Raw genomic sequence first — 14,286 nt, forward strand, 5'->3', positions numbered from 1 at the left:
ATATAAGCAGAAGAAACGTTAACGCTGTACAATGCTCAATTGCCGTTGATTTTGGAGTGTGATGCTGAGCAGTCTTACTTCATCGAGTTTCACAAAACCAGGAAAAACCCAGCGCATTTCCGTCTTAGTAGTTGTTGCAGTAAAAAAACAGTATGCTCCAAGTGATAAAGAAGCGTGGACACTACTGTTCAAATTAGAAAAATTTCATAGGACAGACCATAAGCCTTTGGAACGGTTGTTCGGCTGACTCGTTGGGCCTGGAAGATGACCGCATACAATTTTAACGTGGAATACAGAGTCGTAAAGCTCTTATAGTCGACGCATTATCTAGGTTACCGTTACGATTTATACCGAATCAAGATATAAAACACACATTGGCGATTCTTAATATCATAATAGAGGATATGCAGGTTTCAGAGGGAAACTTGCAAAGAAATTCGATATAAGATCCGATACTAAAATAAGTGGCACGACATACTGAAAAGGTTGGAGAGGATTTGATAGGAAGGAAGAACAGGATCTAGTGATTTTCCAACCCAGCGAGAAGTACTAACAGTAAACAGAGAAATAGTCGAACGGAATGGTAGATTGATAATGCCAACTAAAGTTAGGAATGCAATATTGAAGACACTACATCGGGGACATCCTGGAATAAACGCGATGAAATCTATTTTTCGGTTGTATTGTTGGTGGCCTAAGCTCTTTTTCCAGAACAAATCTTTTTTCTTATTAAATTTTTTTTTTTTCTAAGGAACACTCCGCTCAACACCGATTTTTAAATATTCTCATCAAAATATACGCAGAATGAATAAAGAACCCAACTTAAAAAAAGTTAGTCTCAGATTCAACGAAACTGCTTGGGCTCAAACTTTGCTTCCAACTAAATTTGGTTCCCCTTACGACCTAGCAATGACTTTTTTTATATCGAATAGCCTTTTGTCAAAGCAAATAACCTACACCCATCATTCTAAAGGAAACTCTTCTTTAATCGAGGCAATAAATTTTTGGATGGATCAATGCTGATTCTTATTCTCCCACAACCCTGGGGATACGCCTGTAGTTGCTCTCTGTTAAAATACTTATTAAGTTTTCAATCTACTGAACACAAACCGCACTATATTTTCTTCTCTGCTCAATGGTACCAGGCATGAATTTCTCGAAGCCATTCCTTCCGTCAATCTTCAACTTTCTAACAACGAACTTATCTATGATGCCATTAGTATTCATCTAAACTGCTCCATCACCTACCCTCACATGTTCTTAATTTATAACTTATCCGTGGACACGAACGGAAGACATAGTATACATTGTCGTCCTTGCAATGGTCGATTCATCAGGCACACACAATGTAACTCAATCATCCAACGAGCTTTGAAGGCATATTAATATATTTTTTATGGGGAAGATATAAATAAAATTTTTTTTTATATATAATATAAAATATATTAAATCATGTTATAAAGTGTTAAAATAAATTATTACTCAAAAAGAATTAATCTTCATAGATTAAAATTTTTAGTCAACATATTGCTATGAATTGAATTTATAAAAAAAAATCAAAAAAAATTTCTAAACCGATAAGAAAAGAGAGATGGTACTGTTAATCTTTATTTCTTTTAATAATTTGATAGGAATTTAAATATTATAAATGATAATAAAAATGATAATGAGGATTTATATTTTTGTTTTTTTCAATAAATATGCTTCATTATTATTTTTGTTACCGGTTATACTATATTCTGAAATATGATTTCATCAAATTTAAGTCGTATAAAAAAATTTTAAATGAAAGATATACATCTACCTCTTTGAAATTCAGCCTAGATATTATTTTTTATTTATTCCGATCTTATCTAATTTTTTAAGATAACATTATATCAAAAACAAATGGTAATTCGAAATAAAGGTGCTTTATTATAATCGTTAAAAATTTAGATAAAATCACTTCATAACATATCCCGTCAACTTGATATATCTACTCAGAGCTGTTACCTACAGATAGATCTATGCCATGGAACCAAAACTTTAGAGATCCAAAGAGTTCCCATCAACACCGTCGCTCAACACCAAAACTTATCATCGTTCCTTGAATTCGACCATCAGATGCGTTCCTCAGGCGACCTCCAGGGGGGATCCGTTACCAAGTTCAAGTACGTTATTGATTCATGCATCAATTTCCAAACGAAAATATGCCTTTTACCCCTCGAGTCCTATCTGACTTTCAGCTTAGTATTACCGCTCACCACCTCATCTTTGCCCGTTTCGGCTCATCCCTTATTTCCTTCCAACGATCCACTCTTGGGAATCGGTTTTAGTGGGGGAACCAACCAATTAGCTCCTCGTTCTGATTTAATCGGATGCTCACCGGTCTCTACCACTTTCTCCGTTTTCGATGAGCACGATACCATTAGGTCTGGGCCCCGTCTCATAACACTTCTTCCAAATCAGCGTAGCACGTCCAATTATGATGATGTTTCCGCAACCGTTTTAAATCCACAATACCCACTCATATCTACCACGCTGACCCCTCTTCTAGCCTCTGAAAGCCGGGAAAGGTCCGTTTCAAATTTTCATGCTCGTCCTATCTTGCTACAATTTGATCTTTTACATTCAGTGGACCGCTTTTACTTCCCACCCGATAGTCTTTCCGTAATGCAGTCTAATAGAACAATTTTTAATACAATAATGGATCAAACATGTATTGAACGAGACCTGCCGCTAGTGACCTTATCTTCTGAGAGCGATGAATTAAGTGATGGCAACAAAACTTTTACTATATTGGATAATAGCGATGAAATTGGTATAATCTAAATTTCAGAGTGTTTGTCTCATTTTTCTAAAAGGAACTAGTTATTCACAGTAATGGATTTTTTAAAAGAAGTTTAAAAAATCATATATTTTTGGTTTTAATCTGATTTTTTTTTAACTTCATATTTTTATAAATACACGAAAAAGTAAATCTTCACCATAACCTCAGCTATAAATAACTTTATAATCTTATTCTTTGTTTTTCTTTTTTACCCAATTATTTATATCTTTATTATTCAAATCGCCTTAAAACCTATTTTCTTTCCATATTTTCAAAATCTTAATCTCGCCTTTTAATCATTTATCTAATTCTTTATCTATTTATTTTCATCCATTGGATTGACAATCTTCTCATATCACAAAATTTAGGTGGATAATTCTCAACTAATCTTATATCAACTTCAGAATCTTTTAACATTCCTTTCTTTAAAAACTTCATGATATTTATTTAATATATCTTCTATTTCTTTGTGAAACCTCTCTTCAACAATTTCTTTATTTCCATTCTCCTGATTTAGTATTCAGTTGTTGACGTTTTTAGTTACCTCTATTAGATTTATATCTCTTAATATCTTCTCTTCTATTTTGCTTTTATATCTAATTAAAATCTCTGGTGATCGTTATCAAGAACTATCTCTTAATTAACTTCTAAATTAGATAACTTAGTCTTATTGCCATCATTTATTTCTCGATCTCTATTGTTGATTTTTTAAACCTTTTCAAACAAATTCCTATGTTCTTAATGTCGCTCCAACCTAGGCTTTGTCTTTAATTTAGTTTCACAAAGTTATCTCTTTGTTAATGTCTATCAATCTCATCTCATAAAAGCCTAAAATTTTAATAATACCGCCCAATTGTCTGGCTCTTATTCTTGCTATAAAATATTTTTCTTGTCAATATTTTATTCTTTAAAACTTATCAAGCTGACCTCTACTCTATCTTGCTTCTTTTGTTTTTTCTTTATTCACCAATTCTTCATTATTTTCTTAACAACTTTATCTTTAGACTCTTCTTGTTAATTCTCTTATTTATATAAAATTCAGACATGCAAAATTTACTTTATTTTTAAAATTAAATTCCGTTAGTCACTTGTCTTGTAAATGATCACTGTCCACATCTTAAACTTCTTATTTTACTTCTACAAATTACATGTCCATCTCGGCCACACTTCACGCATTTAAAATCTTCCGTCTATTCACATGCCGTGAAATATGTCCTGGTTGCCCACAACTGTTACATATTTGTTCCTATTTTCTCTTCAATTCTTATCTCTTCTATAGTCTTTCTCTCTATTTTTATTTATTGTACATTTCTTCTTGCCCTACAGTAAAACTTAGAAACATTGGAATTTTTTTTAAAATTAATTTTCGCCGCATTTTCATATTGGAATCCTTGATTGGATCGGAAAATTTTATATTTGTCGATAACCAATATTTTAAAATGGGTGGAATATCGGCTCGATCCGATATAAAATATCGGTACATCCCTAGGAAGAATTTGAAAGAGGAATTAATAATTAATAACTTTTTAAAATAACGACTATAATTCAATTTTTTTAAAAAAAAAGCATTTTAATATATAAAAGTGAAAACCCAATATTATTTTTATAATCAAAGGTCAACAACTTCAGTAAATTTATGGGAAAAATAAATTCACCTAATAGTGTTTCCCCTCTCCTTAGCAAAATCCTAGATACCCCTATGAATGTACTTAATAAATATCTAATCAAAATTATTCAATTTTGCTAGTATGATTTAAAAAAATTACAACTACTAAAAAATTATAACTTCTAATCATTAATTTTTTAAAACCTTTTTTCTTTTTTTAAATATTGTAATTAGACTGAATAAGAATGCCTTAATCATTATCATTTTTTTGAAAAAGATTTTAATATTATATATTAGCACCACTTATATTATGTCAAAAGGTGCTAATTAAATTATTGAAATTAATTTTAATAATTTGATTTTAAATTACACAAAATACTATTTTGTTCTAATTTTATCCAAAAAATGAAATTTTTTTTAAATATTAAATAATATCATAAGTCGAACCAGGACACACCCTAAGTTTTCTTTAGCCATTACCTTCTTCCACCCTTCTTTAATGGCCTATTGGGATCTCATCTCATTAGGAAATATATAAATATAACACCTATAACAGCTTCAAAATTATATTTTTTTAAAATTGGGTATACACGAGCAAAAGCCCATCATCCAGTCCTCGTGTAAAAGAAAGAATATGATCAAAAATTTGTAAGGGTGCTCAATGATTAGAGGCCTGCACGGGTTGTCCAAACCTGACCCGAGCCTCGAGTTGGGTTCGGACATAGAAGATTTTTTCTTGGCCTCGGTTCGGGTTTTAGGAGGTGTTCGACCCGATAAATAAATATTAAAAATGCATATCCTTTTGTTTTATAAAAATGTCAATTAGAATAACTGATATTGATATGTTTTTTCAATATTTTTTAGAAATTTTTTAGAAATTTTTTCTATATATAAAGAATTATTCGACATCAATCATACAAATTATTTTTATATTAATTACAATAATTAATAAATTCGATTGTATTTTAACTTTACTTATTATATTTAAACGGAATAAAATTTATATATACACAAATTAAATAAAATGCAACTTTATATGAATATGTATATTGATTAGAATATGGGGGTTAAATATACTTTTATTTAGATGGCAATATGAAATACACATAATTTTTAATTGTTTCTTAGATAGTATAATATTTAAACTCAAATTATAAAAGCAAAAGTAAGACTGAGGTAGGGTTGAATCTAACAATGTATGTTAGGGTCGGGATTGACAGATTTTTATTTTTTTTAGTTAATATCTTATTTTTTTAGAGTATATTTTATTTTTCATAAAAAACTTAAATTTTAACAATAAAATAAATGTTTATGAAATTTGATGTATAAATATTAAGTTGCAATAAAAAGTTTAAATTTTTAATATAAAAATTATTTTATTATTATTTTTCAAAAAAAACCTTAAATTTTAATAATAAAATTAATTTACCTCTATTATTTTTCTAAGGATTTCTGGAAGGATTTTTTAAATGGTTTTTCCCCTTTGTTTTTAAAAATTTATAATCTTTAAATATAATTTTTGAAAAAAATGTTATATAACGAAAGATTCGCGCACTTTGCTCCAACCTTCTGTCTTGGCTGATATTAAACATGCTCTACATAAATATGAGTGTCTCTTACCTTTGGCAGAGGACGAAGCGGAAACTATTTGGGACAAGCGATGCGTTTTGCTGCAATTGTTACCCCTGCATCTCTGCATCCCGCTTGTTATTGCGTCATCACATTCTTGGGCCTGGACGAACGCTATACATGTGTACCGATTTTTGGACGAGTCTTCGGTCCCGAAACGAATTAAAATAAAGGAAAAAAACTCGATAGGTGAAATAGATGTCGGTAATTTGGGTTCACATTCCTTGGACATAAACTCTTGGCTCTTTTTGCTTCTTCCCGAGTTTTAAACACATGAGAAATTTTTACATATATAACTTAAGTCATATTATTAATTTTATTACTTTTTAAAAGTCCCAAAAATTTTAAAATTCCACTTTTTTTAACGTTTCATTTAATAAAATTTTTAAAAATCTTATGATTTTAGCATTTCTCAGTCTTAACTAGAGGTCTATCTATATCGCTTTTCCACTACTAGTCTTAGCATTTTTTTTAAAGTTTTAAATATTTGGTTCCTCTATTAACTATTAAAAACTTTAAAAGTGGATTGTACCTTTAAAAAGTCATCAATAGAATTTGCCTACTTGATTTCTTTATTTAAAAGAACTTATTGTTTATTGGAATTTATATTTATTGATTATATAATTAGAACAAATTTTAAAATGTCTAACCCAAACAAAATATAATAGTTCCATGGAAGCTATAGTAGTTCCCACTAGAGATCTGCAAAAATAGTCCCTGACCGTCGGGCTGGGCCTATTATTTTAAAAAAAAAATTGTGTTCGGACTGGGTCGGGCCTAATATTTTTTAAAAAATTTGGACCGGGTCGGGATAGAAACCAGACGCCATATAACATATATCTTTTATTTTGAGTAATTATAAAAATTAATTTCTATATTTAAATAAATTCGGGTTCAGGCCGGGCCGGCAAAACTTTTTAAAAAAATTCCGGGTTCCAGCCAGGCCGGCAAAACTTTTTTAAAAAAATTTCGGGCCGGACCGGGCTTGAAAAATTAAACCTGATGCAGATCAATAGATCCCACGACAAATGTTTATTTTAAATGATCCTGAAATAGCATGATTTAAAAGAACTGGGCTGGACATAAAAAATTTATATTTACAACCCAGAAAGATAAGATTTAAAATAATAAAAAAATTCTAACCCGAGCCGGATCATTTTATCAATTTTGAAACATTTACCTTCAGCCTCATCATGGCGGGGGAGGGGAAATGTCTTTTGGCGGCTAATAGAGTTTTAAAAGGTTCTTGTGGTCTGGGTCAAGAAGGATTACTGTCTCCTCGGATGGGTGTAAAACCCATCTAAAGGGGTTGTTGTCAGGAAGGGCATCCGATTGTAAAACCTTGTTTCAAAATTTCCTGATGATTGCAACAAAGCATGGGCAGGGTACAACCCAAAGTACTCCATGGGCCTCCTCATCAGCCTACTACAAAAAGAGGGATGGGAAACCTGGTGGGACCATGATTCGAAATGAAATATATGACGGCCATCAACCTGATAATATGTTTAGAAACCAGTTTACGGGAGAATAGAGTAAGAGTTGACATGGAATGTTGAGAGCATGAAGGGAAAAGCGGGTGAAGTGGTCGATACACTGCATAGAAGACATATAGATGTGTGTTGCATACAAGAGACGAGATGGAAAGATAATAGTGCAAGAATGATTGGTAGGACAAGTAAAAACGATAAGTTTTTCTGGCAAGGAAGTAATAATAATAAGGCTGGTTGCAGAGAAATGGGTGGACAAAGTAATCGAGATTAAAAAACTAGATAACCAGATAATGATTATCAAGATGATTTTTGGTAGAAAGTTATGAAATATTATTTCGGCATACATTCCTCAAGTTAGTGAAGAAGAGAAAAATACATCTTGGGACAGTCTTATGGAGGTGACATCGAGACTGGCAAATGAAAAGGGAATTATCCTGGCTGGTGATCTGAATGGACATGCGGCGAGTAGTGAGTCTACATGGTGGATTTAGTTACGGCATGAGAATTCTGGAAGGGGAGTTTATATTTGGTGATGCGATGGATATGATTATAATACAATGTTTAAGAAAAAATCAGAGAAGCTGGTAACTTACATGTCAGATAGTGCTAAAAGTGAGGTGGATTATTTGTTAGTAAGTGTGATAGGTGCTTAGTAAAAAATGTGGAAGTGATATCGGGAGATCAACTAGTTATAGGAAAACTCACTTTTAAAAATGCCAGGATTACTAAAAGACAGTTTATGCCAAGGCTGATTGTTTGGAAATTGAAGAAGGAGAGTGCTAAACGTCAATTTAATATGACATTGGCAATAAGAAAGGAGGAGGTGACAAGCATCTGGGGTAAATGACAAGTGGGTAGCCATGAAGAAAGCCTGGGTGAGGACAACTGAGGGTGAATAGACAAAATGGCCACCTAAACACAAGGAGACATAGTGGTGGAATCCGGAGGTAGCGAAAGCTATGGGCGAGGAACGGAGGTGTTTCGTGCTTCGAATGGTATAATAATAAAGAAAATAATGTTAACAATATTTACAAGGTGGTGATAAGAAATACCAATATATTAATAGCGAAAGCGCTAGAAGAACAAAAGCAGGACTTTGCTATAAATATGGAAAGCACAGAAGGAATAGGAAATGTGGTCCAGATGGCAAAAAAGAGGCAGGATGTGGTAGTTGTTAAATGTTTGAAAAATATGGAAGGAAAAATGGTGATTGATAGTGGTGGTATTAAGAATACCTGGAAGATCTTGAAAGGACTTGAACTAAGAGAATGACTGGCATAATGTTGTTAGTTATGCAAAGGTGATGGTCTAAATTTGGCAAAAACGAACTAAGAGAGCATTGACAAAGATTAAAAAAACGGAAGGCAGCGGTTTTAACGAGAGTGTTATCAAAAATATCTAAAGGTTCTGATAACTTAGGGATTGAATTAAATGAATTTAGCCAATCTATTGTCACCAGGGTTGCCATGTCTCTCCCCATCAGCAGGAGACTCCCGCAATTTTTTAGTTTACACGCAGACATCTCTCTCCCGCAAAAATACCGCAATTGGTAATCTACCGCGATTTTTTAATTTCTCCCGCATTTTTTTTTTAGTATTTTAACGTTTTTAATATATAAATAATAATTTTGAGAGACAGTAATTGATTATTTTTATATTTTTATAAATTTTAAATATTTATTTTAAAATGTCCAGTTTGTAAATTTCTTTCTATCCTGTTTTATTTTTATCCAATAAAAATATTCTCCAAAAATAATAAATAATACAGATGCAACTACAGTTGCGGAAATCGTATAAAACTATCATGTAGTTCAACATTCACAGAGCTATATCATCACAATGCGGGTCGAATCTTTCCCATATATTTAACGACTCCAATATAAGTTCAAATCTTACTTGTGGTAGAACAAAAATGAGCAAGGCTATCACAAGTGTTCTAGTACCTGAATCCTAGAGGTCAATTCTAGACGATTTGAAAGATGGGCATCCATATGCAATTCTAACAGATGCATCTAATAAGGGAAATATTAAACATTTCCCTTGATCCTTCACTATTTTAACATGAATAAGAATATTTCAATAAAACTGTTAAAAAATTTTTCCTTGATAGGGAAAAGTCCAACGATGTAGCTAACCACATAATGGTAAATATAGCTGATTCAGGGTTATCAATGATTTGCATGTCAGCTTTCTGCACTGATAATGCCTCTGTAAATTTTGGCAAAAACTAAAGTGTATTACCGAATTGAGGCAGCACAATAATGAATCAATACCAATTGGCAGTATATGCCATATACTACATAATTCTTGCAAGAAGTCAATGAATGTACTATCTGTAGATGTCGAAATAATTGTGATGAAATGTTTTAACGAATTTAGTTCAACTAAAAGAGTTAATGAATTAAAAGAGTTGGTGGAGTGGTCTGACTTGGAATGGTGTGAGTTGTTGCGATATGTTCCTAATCAGTGGTTATCATTAATACCTGCCATCGATAGAATTTTAAAATTTTACAAATCCTTAAAAAAATACTTCTTTAATAAAGATTTTAAAAGCTGTCCAAAAATTTTTAAAAATTTTTTCGAGTATGAAATGGCAAAAGCATATTTGGGATTAGTTTCACCTGTAGAAAATCTACTTCATGCAGTTAATATTCAGTTGCAATCAAAATATTCTTTATTAATAAAGATTCACAAAATCATGCTACAACTCTGTTCATCTCTACAGTTAAAAATTGATAATAAATTTTATGGCGCTATTGCTAAAAATATTATATTAAAATGATCAAATAATACTCTAATTAATATATTTTTAAATGAAACAGATATTTTTATTAAGACAATTTTAGAATATTTACAATCAAAATTTGATTTTAATAACTCTATTTACAAATGTATAAATATTATGACCTTGGAACAGAAACCATCAATTGATGGTTTTTGTAATTTAATAAATATATTAAAAATACCGAAAGACATTGATGTCTTGTTAGAGGAGATTGTAATTCTCTCTATTTTTTATGATTCGCCAGAATACAAAGTTAGATGGTCTAAAAGCAGAGGGAAAATATGTAGAATTTTTTCGTAATAACAATAAATCCCCATGCTTGGAAAAAATATGCCAATATGTCTTCTCCTTACCTCATTCTAATGCCTCATCCGAGCGCATTTTTAGCCTGATGAGAACTGTCTGGAAAAAGGAGAGAAATCAGATTGCTTTAACAACATTAGAGGCCGAGCTAATGGTTAAACAAATTTATAATATGTCATGCCAGAAATTTTATAAATATCTCAATAACGACGGTAAACGTTTAGTTCCATTATTTAAATCTCATATAAAATATAATTAACATTATAACTATTTAATTTTTCCCATTTTTTCTATATTTTATAAAATCGTATTTATACATTCGCATAAAATAAATATATTTTTTACATTGTAAATCAAAAATGAGAGCATTACAATCTCCTCAAACAATACATTAATGTCTATCTGTATTTTTAAAATATTTGAACATTTTAATATAGTTTTAACAATGGCATCATAAAATTTATTGTCAATTTTTAACTGTAAAGATGAACACATCTGCAGTATAATTTTATGAATCTTTGTTAAGATTCTTCTGATTGCATCTGCACATTAACAGCGTGTAGTAGATTTCCTACATGTGAAATCATTCCTAAATATATCTCTGCCATTCACTATTGAAAAAAATTTTCAAAATGAGGACAGCTTTTATAATCTATATTTAAGAAATATTTTTTTAAAGGTGTATAAAATTTTATAATTCTATCGATGGCGGGTATTAGGAACAAATCGCAACCTACATTGTGCTGACTTAATTCTATAAATACACTCTGGTTTTTTCCAAATTCTCGGAGGCATTATCAGATCAGAAAGCTGACATGCAATTTATTGATAATCCCGAGTCTGTTATATTTACCATTATATGGTTAGCTATGTCTATGGATTTTTCACTATTTGAGGGGAAAAAATTTAATAGTTTAATTGATAACGTCCCAAATTTTGTTGAAATAGCGGAGGATCAAGGAAATATTTTAATATTTCCCTTATTAGTTGCATCTGTTAGAATTGCATATGTTGCCCATCAAATCGTCAAGAATTGACCTCCTGGATTCGGGTTCTAAAACATTGATGATATCCTTGCTCATCTTGCTCATTTTTTTTCTACAAGTAAAGTTTTCATTTATCTTGGAGTCGTTAAATATTATGGGGATAGTCTACCTACATTGTAATGATAAGTAGCTCTATGAATGTTGTAATACAAGATAAGTGATTACAATTGCCGCAACTGTAGTTGCATCTGTATTATTTCTTATTTATGGAGAATATTTTAGTGTATCTACATACACTCCCCTGCACTGATTATAATAATGTGATTGAACTATAATAAATAAAATAATTATCATTGAAATGAGTACAATATTATCTTATTATGTAATAAAACTTGATACGTGATAATTCAGCGCCTATCCCTATAATGTTATACACACACACACACGGTAGATTTCCAATTGCGGTCTTGCGGAATATTCGCATAAAATATTGTAAAATAAAAATTGTTTGTTTTTTTTTATAAAATTTTATCTTTGTTTACATTCTTTTATATTTAAAAAAGATCGTTGGTTTTTTTTATAAATTAATATATTTTAATAAATTAAGATGTTATTTTATTTTGAAAAATATTTACCGACTTTGCATTTATAAATTATAAAAAACAATAGGCGGATAATTAAGTCAATTGGCCCGCAAAAATTTTTTTTTAGCAATTTTTATATTTCTACCGCAATTTTCATATTTTTCCTGCAAAATACTAAATTTCTCCAGCAATTTGAAAATTTTGACCTGGCAACCCTGATTGTCACAGAAGATACTATTCCTGAGGATTGCGAAATATAATTATTCCAATATACAAGGGAAGATGTGATACTTTATATTACAGGTCTTATAAAGCTATTAAACTCTTGAAACATGCAATGAAAATATTTGTGAGGGTGTTAGAGAAGCGGATAAGGGAACAAACAAAAATTGATGGAATGCAGTTTGGTTAGGCACGACAGTTGCAATTTTCGTGGTAAGACAAATACAGAATTATCTTGCAAAGGAAATGAAACTATTATGCGTTTGTTGATTTGGAGAAGGCATTTGACAGGGTGCCGCACGAGTTTACTAGATGGGTCTTGAGAAAATCAAGTGTGGAAGAATGGTTGTTATGGCAGTGATGGTAATATATGTGGAAGCACAAACTGTTGTACGGGCGGATGATGAAGATAGTAAAAGCTTTGAAGTGAAGGTAGGATTTCATCAAGGATCCGTGCTTAGTTTATTATTATTTATCTTAGTAATGGATGTGGTGGCTAGAGAGACGCGTGAATGACTTCCCTGGGAGCTATTATATGCAGATGACTTTGTATTAATAGCAAACAGTGAGGAAGAATTGATGGATAAAATTATTAGATGGAAGATGGCTATGGAAGCAAAGGGCCTGAAAATGAATGCAGTAAAGACAAAGGTGATGGATGATATGGGGTAAATCTAAAGATGGAGATATCCAGTAAGTGGTTGTGGTATATGTGGGAAAGGATTTGCTAGAAATTCAATCCAATGCACCAGATGCCAGAAATGGGTGGATAAAAGATGTAGCGAGAAAATGGGAAGTCTGATGTTTGCAAGAATGACCTTTATTTGTAGAATGTGCATAAAAGGGATACATAATACTGATAACATAGAAAATGGTGGTTTGGATATTGTCAATGGGTTAACCCTCGGAAAAGTGGATAAGTTTTGTTATATGGGTGATATGCTAAACGCAGATCGTAGTGTAGATTCCGCTGTTGTTGCAAGGTTCAGACAAGCATGGAAGAAGTTCAGAGAGATGTCGTCTATTTTAAGAAATAAAAAAGTCTCTGAAGTTAAAAAAGGAGAGTGTACGTAAGCTGTGTGAGAGTGTTTAGTTTATTGTGGCTAAACATGGGCAATAAAAGCGACCTACGAAGCCAAATTAGAAGGAACAGAGATGGGAATGATTAGATGGATGTGTGGGGTATCTCTGAGAGAGAGAAAAACTAGCTAGGAATTGCGAGCAAGGTTGGGTATAGGAATGATTGAAGTGGTAAGGCGAAGAAATGGACTAAAATTGTTTGGGCATTTGGAACGTAAGACAAAAGATGACTGGGAAAAGAAATACAACTTGATAGAAAGGAGAACCTAGACCTAGAGGAAGGCTCAAGATGACGTGGATAAAGGTGATAGCGGTGGATATGAGAAAAATGAATTTTACAAATATTGATGCTCAGGATCATCAAAAATGGAAAAGAAAAATCAGAGATAAAACTGGGTAAACCTGGAAATCGCCATTAAACGGAGAAGAAGAAGATAGACAATTTAACATATTTGCTTCATTTTCTTCTCTTTATTTTTTTTGCAATTATTTACAGCCAAAATTATTTTAAAGAAATTATTAAATTTTTAAAAATTCAAGCCGGGTTTAATGAAAAAAAAATCCCTGGCCTAAAAATTTGACCTTAGGTATCTGGTTTGAGATATTTTATTTTAGGAAGGGTTTGTCATTTTTTACTTTCGTCATTAAAAGTTTTGAATGATTATTTTTTATTTCAACAATAATTTTGCACATTCTTTTTTTAGAATTAATACTATCCTTTATCATTAATTCTCGGTTATCCTTGTTTTATTCAATACATTAATTTTTTCAAACTACAAAAATGTATTATATC

General features: G+C 31.4%; 1 protein-coding gene across 3 annotated transcripts in view; it reads left to right on the plus strand.

Annotated features, from left to right (window-relative positions):
- Positions 1 to 14,286, plus strand: part of LOC135931274 (phosphatidylinositol 4-phosphate 3-kinase C2 domain-containing subunit alpha-like) — a 78,811-nt gene that overhangs the window by 36,061 nt on the left and 28,464 nt on the right. For 2 of the 3 annotated variants that reach the window (XM_065468270.1, XM_065468272.1), the window contains 2 exons: positions 1,936 to 2,800; positions 5,961 to 6,306. In XM_065468270.1, coding sequence (XP_065324342.1) covers positions 1,936 to 2,800; positions 5,961 to 6,306 — 1,211 coding nt within the window. The remainder of the gene's footprint in view (positions 1 to 1,935; positions 2,801 to 5,960; positions 6,307 to 14,286) is intronic. The other variant, XM_065468271.1, reaches the window with a different exon arrangement.

Source organism: Gordionus sp. m RMFG-2023, chromosome 1 (genome assembly GCF_954871325.1).
Source record: "Gordionus sp. m RMFG-2023 chromosome 1, tfGorSpeb1-WG-v2, whole genome shotgun sequence".
In the NCBI taxonomy this organism is placed as follows: Eukaryota; Metazoa; Nematomorpha; class Gordioida; order Chordodea; family Parachordodidae; genus Gordionus; species Gordionus sp. m RMFG-2023.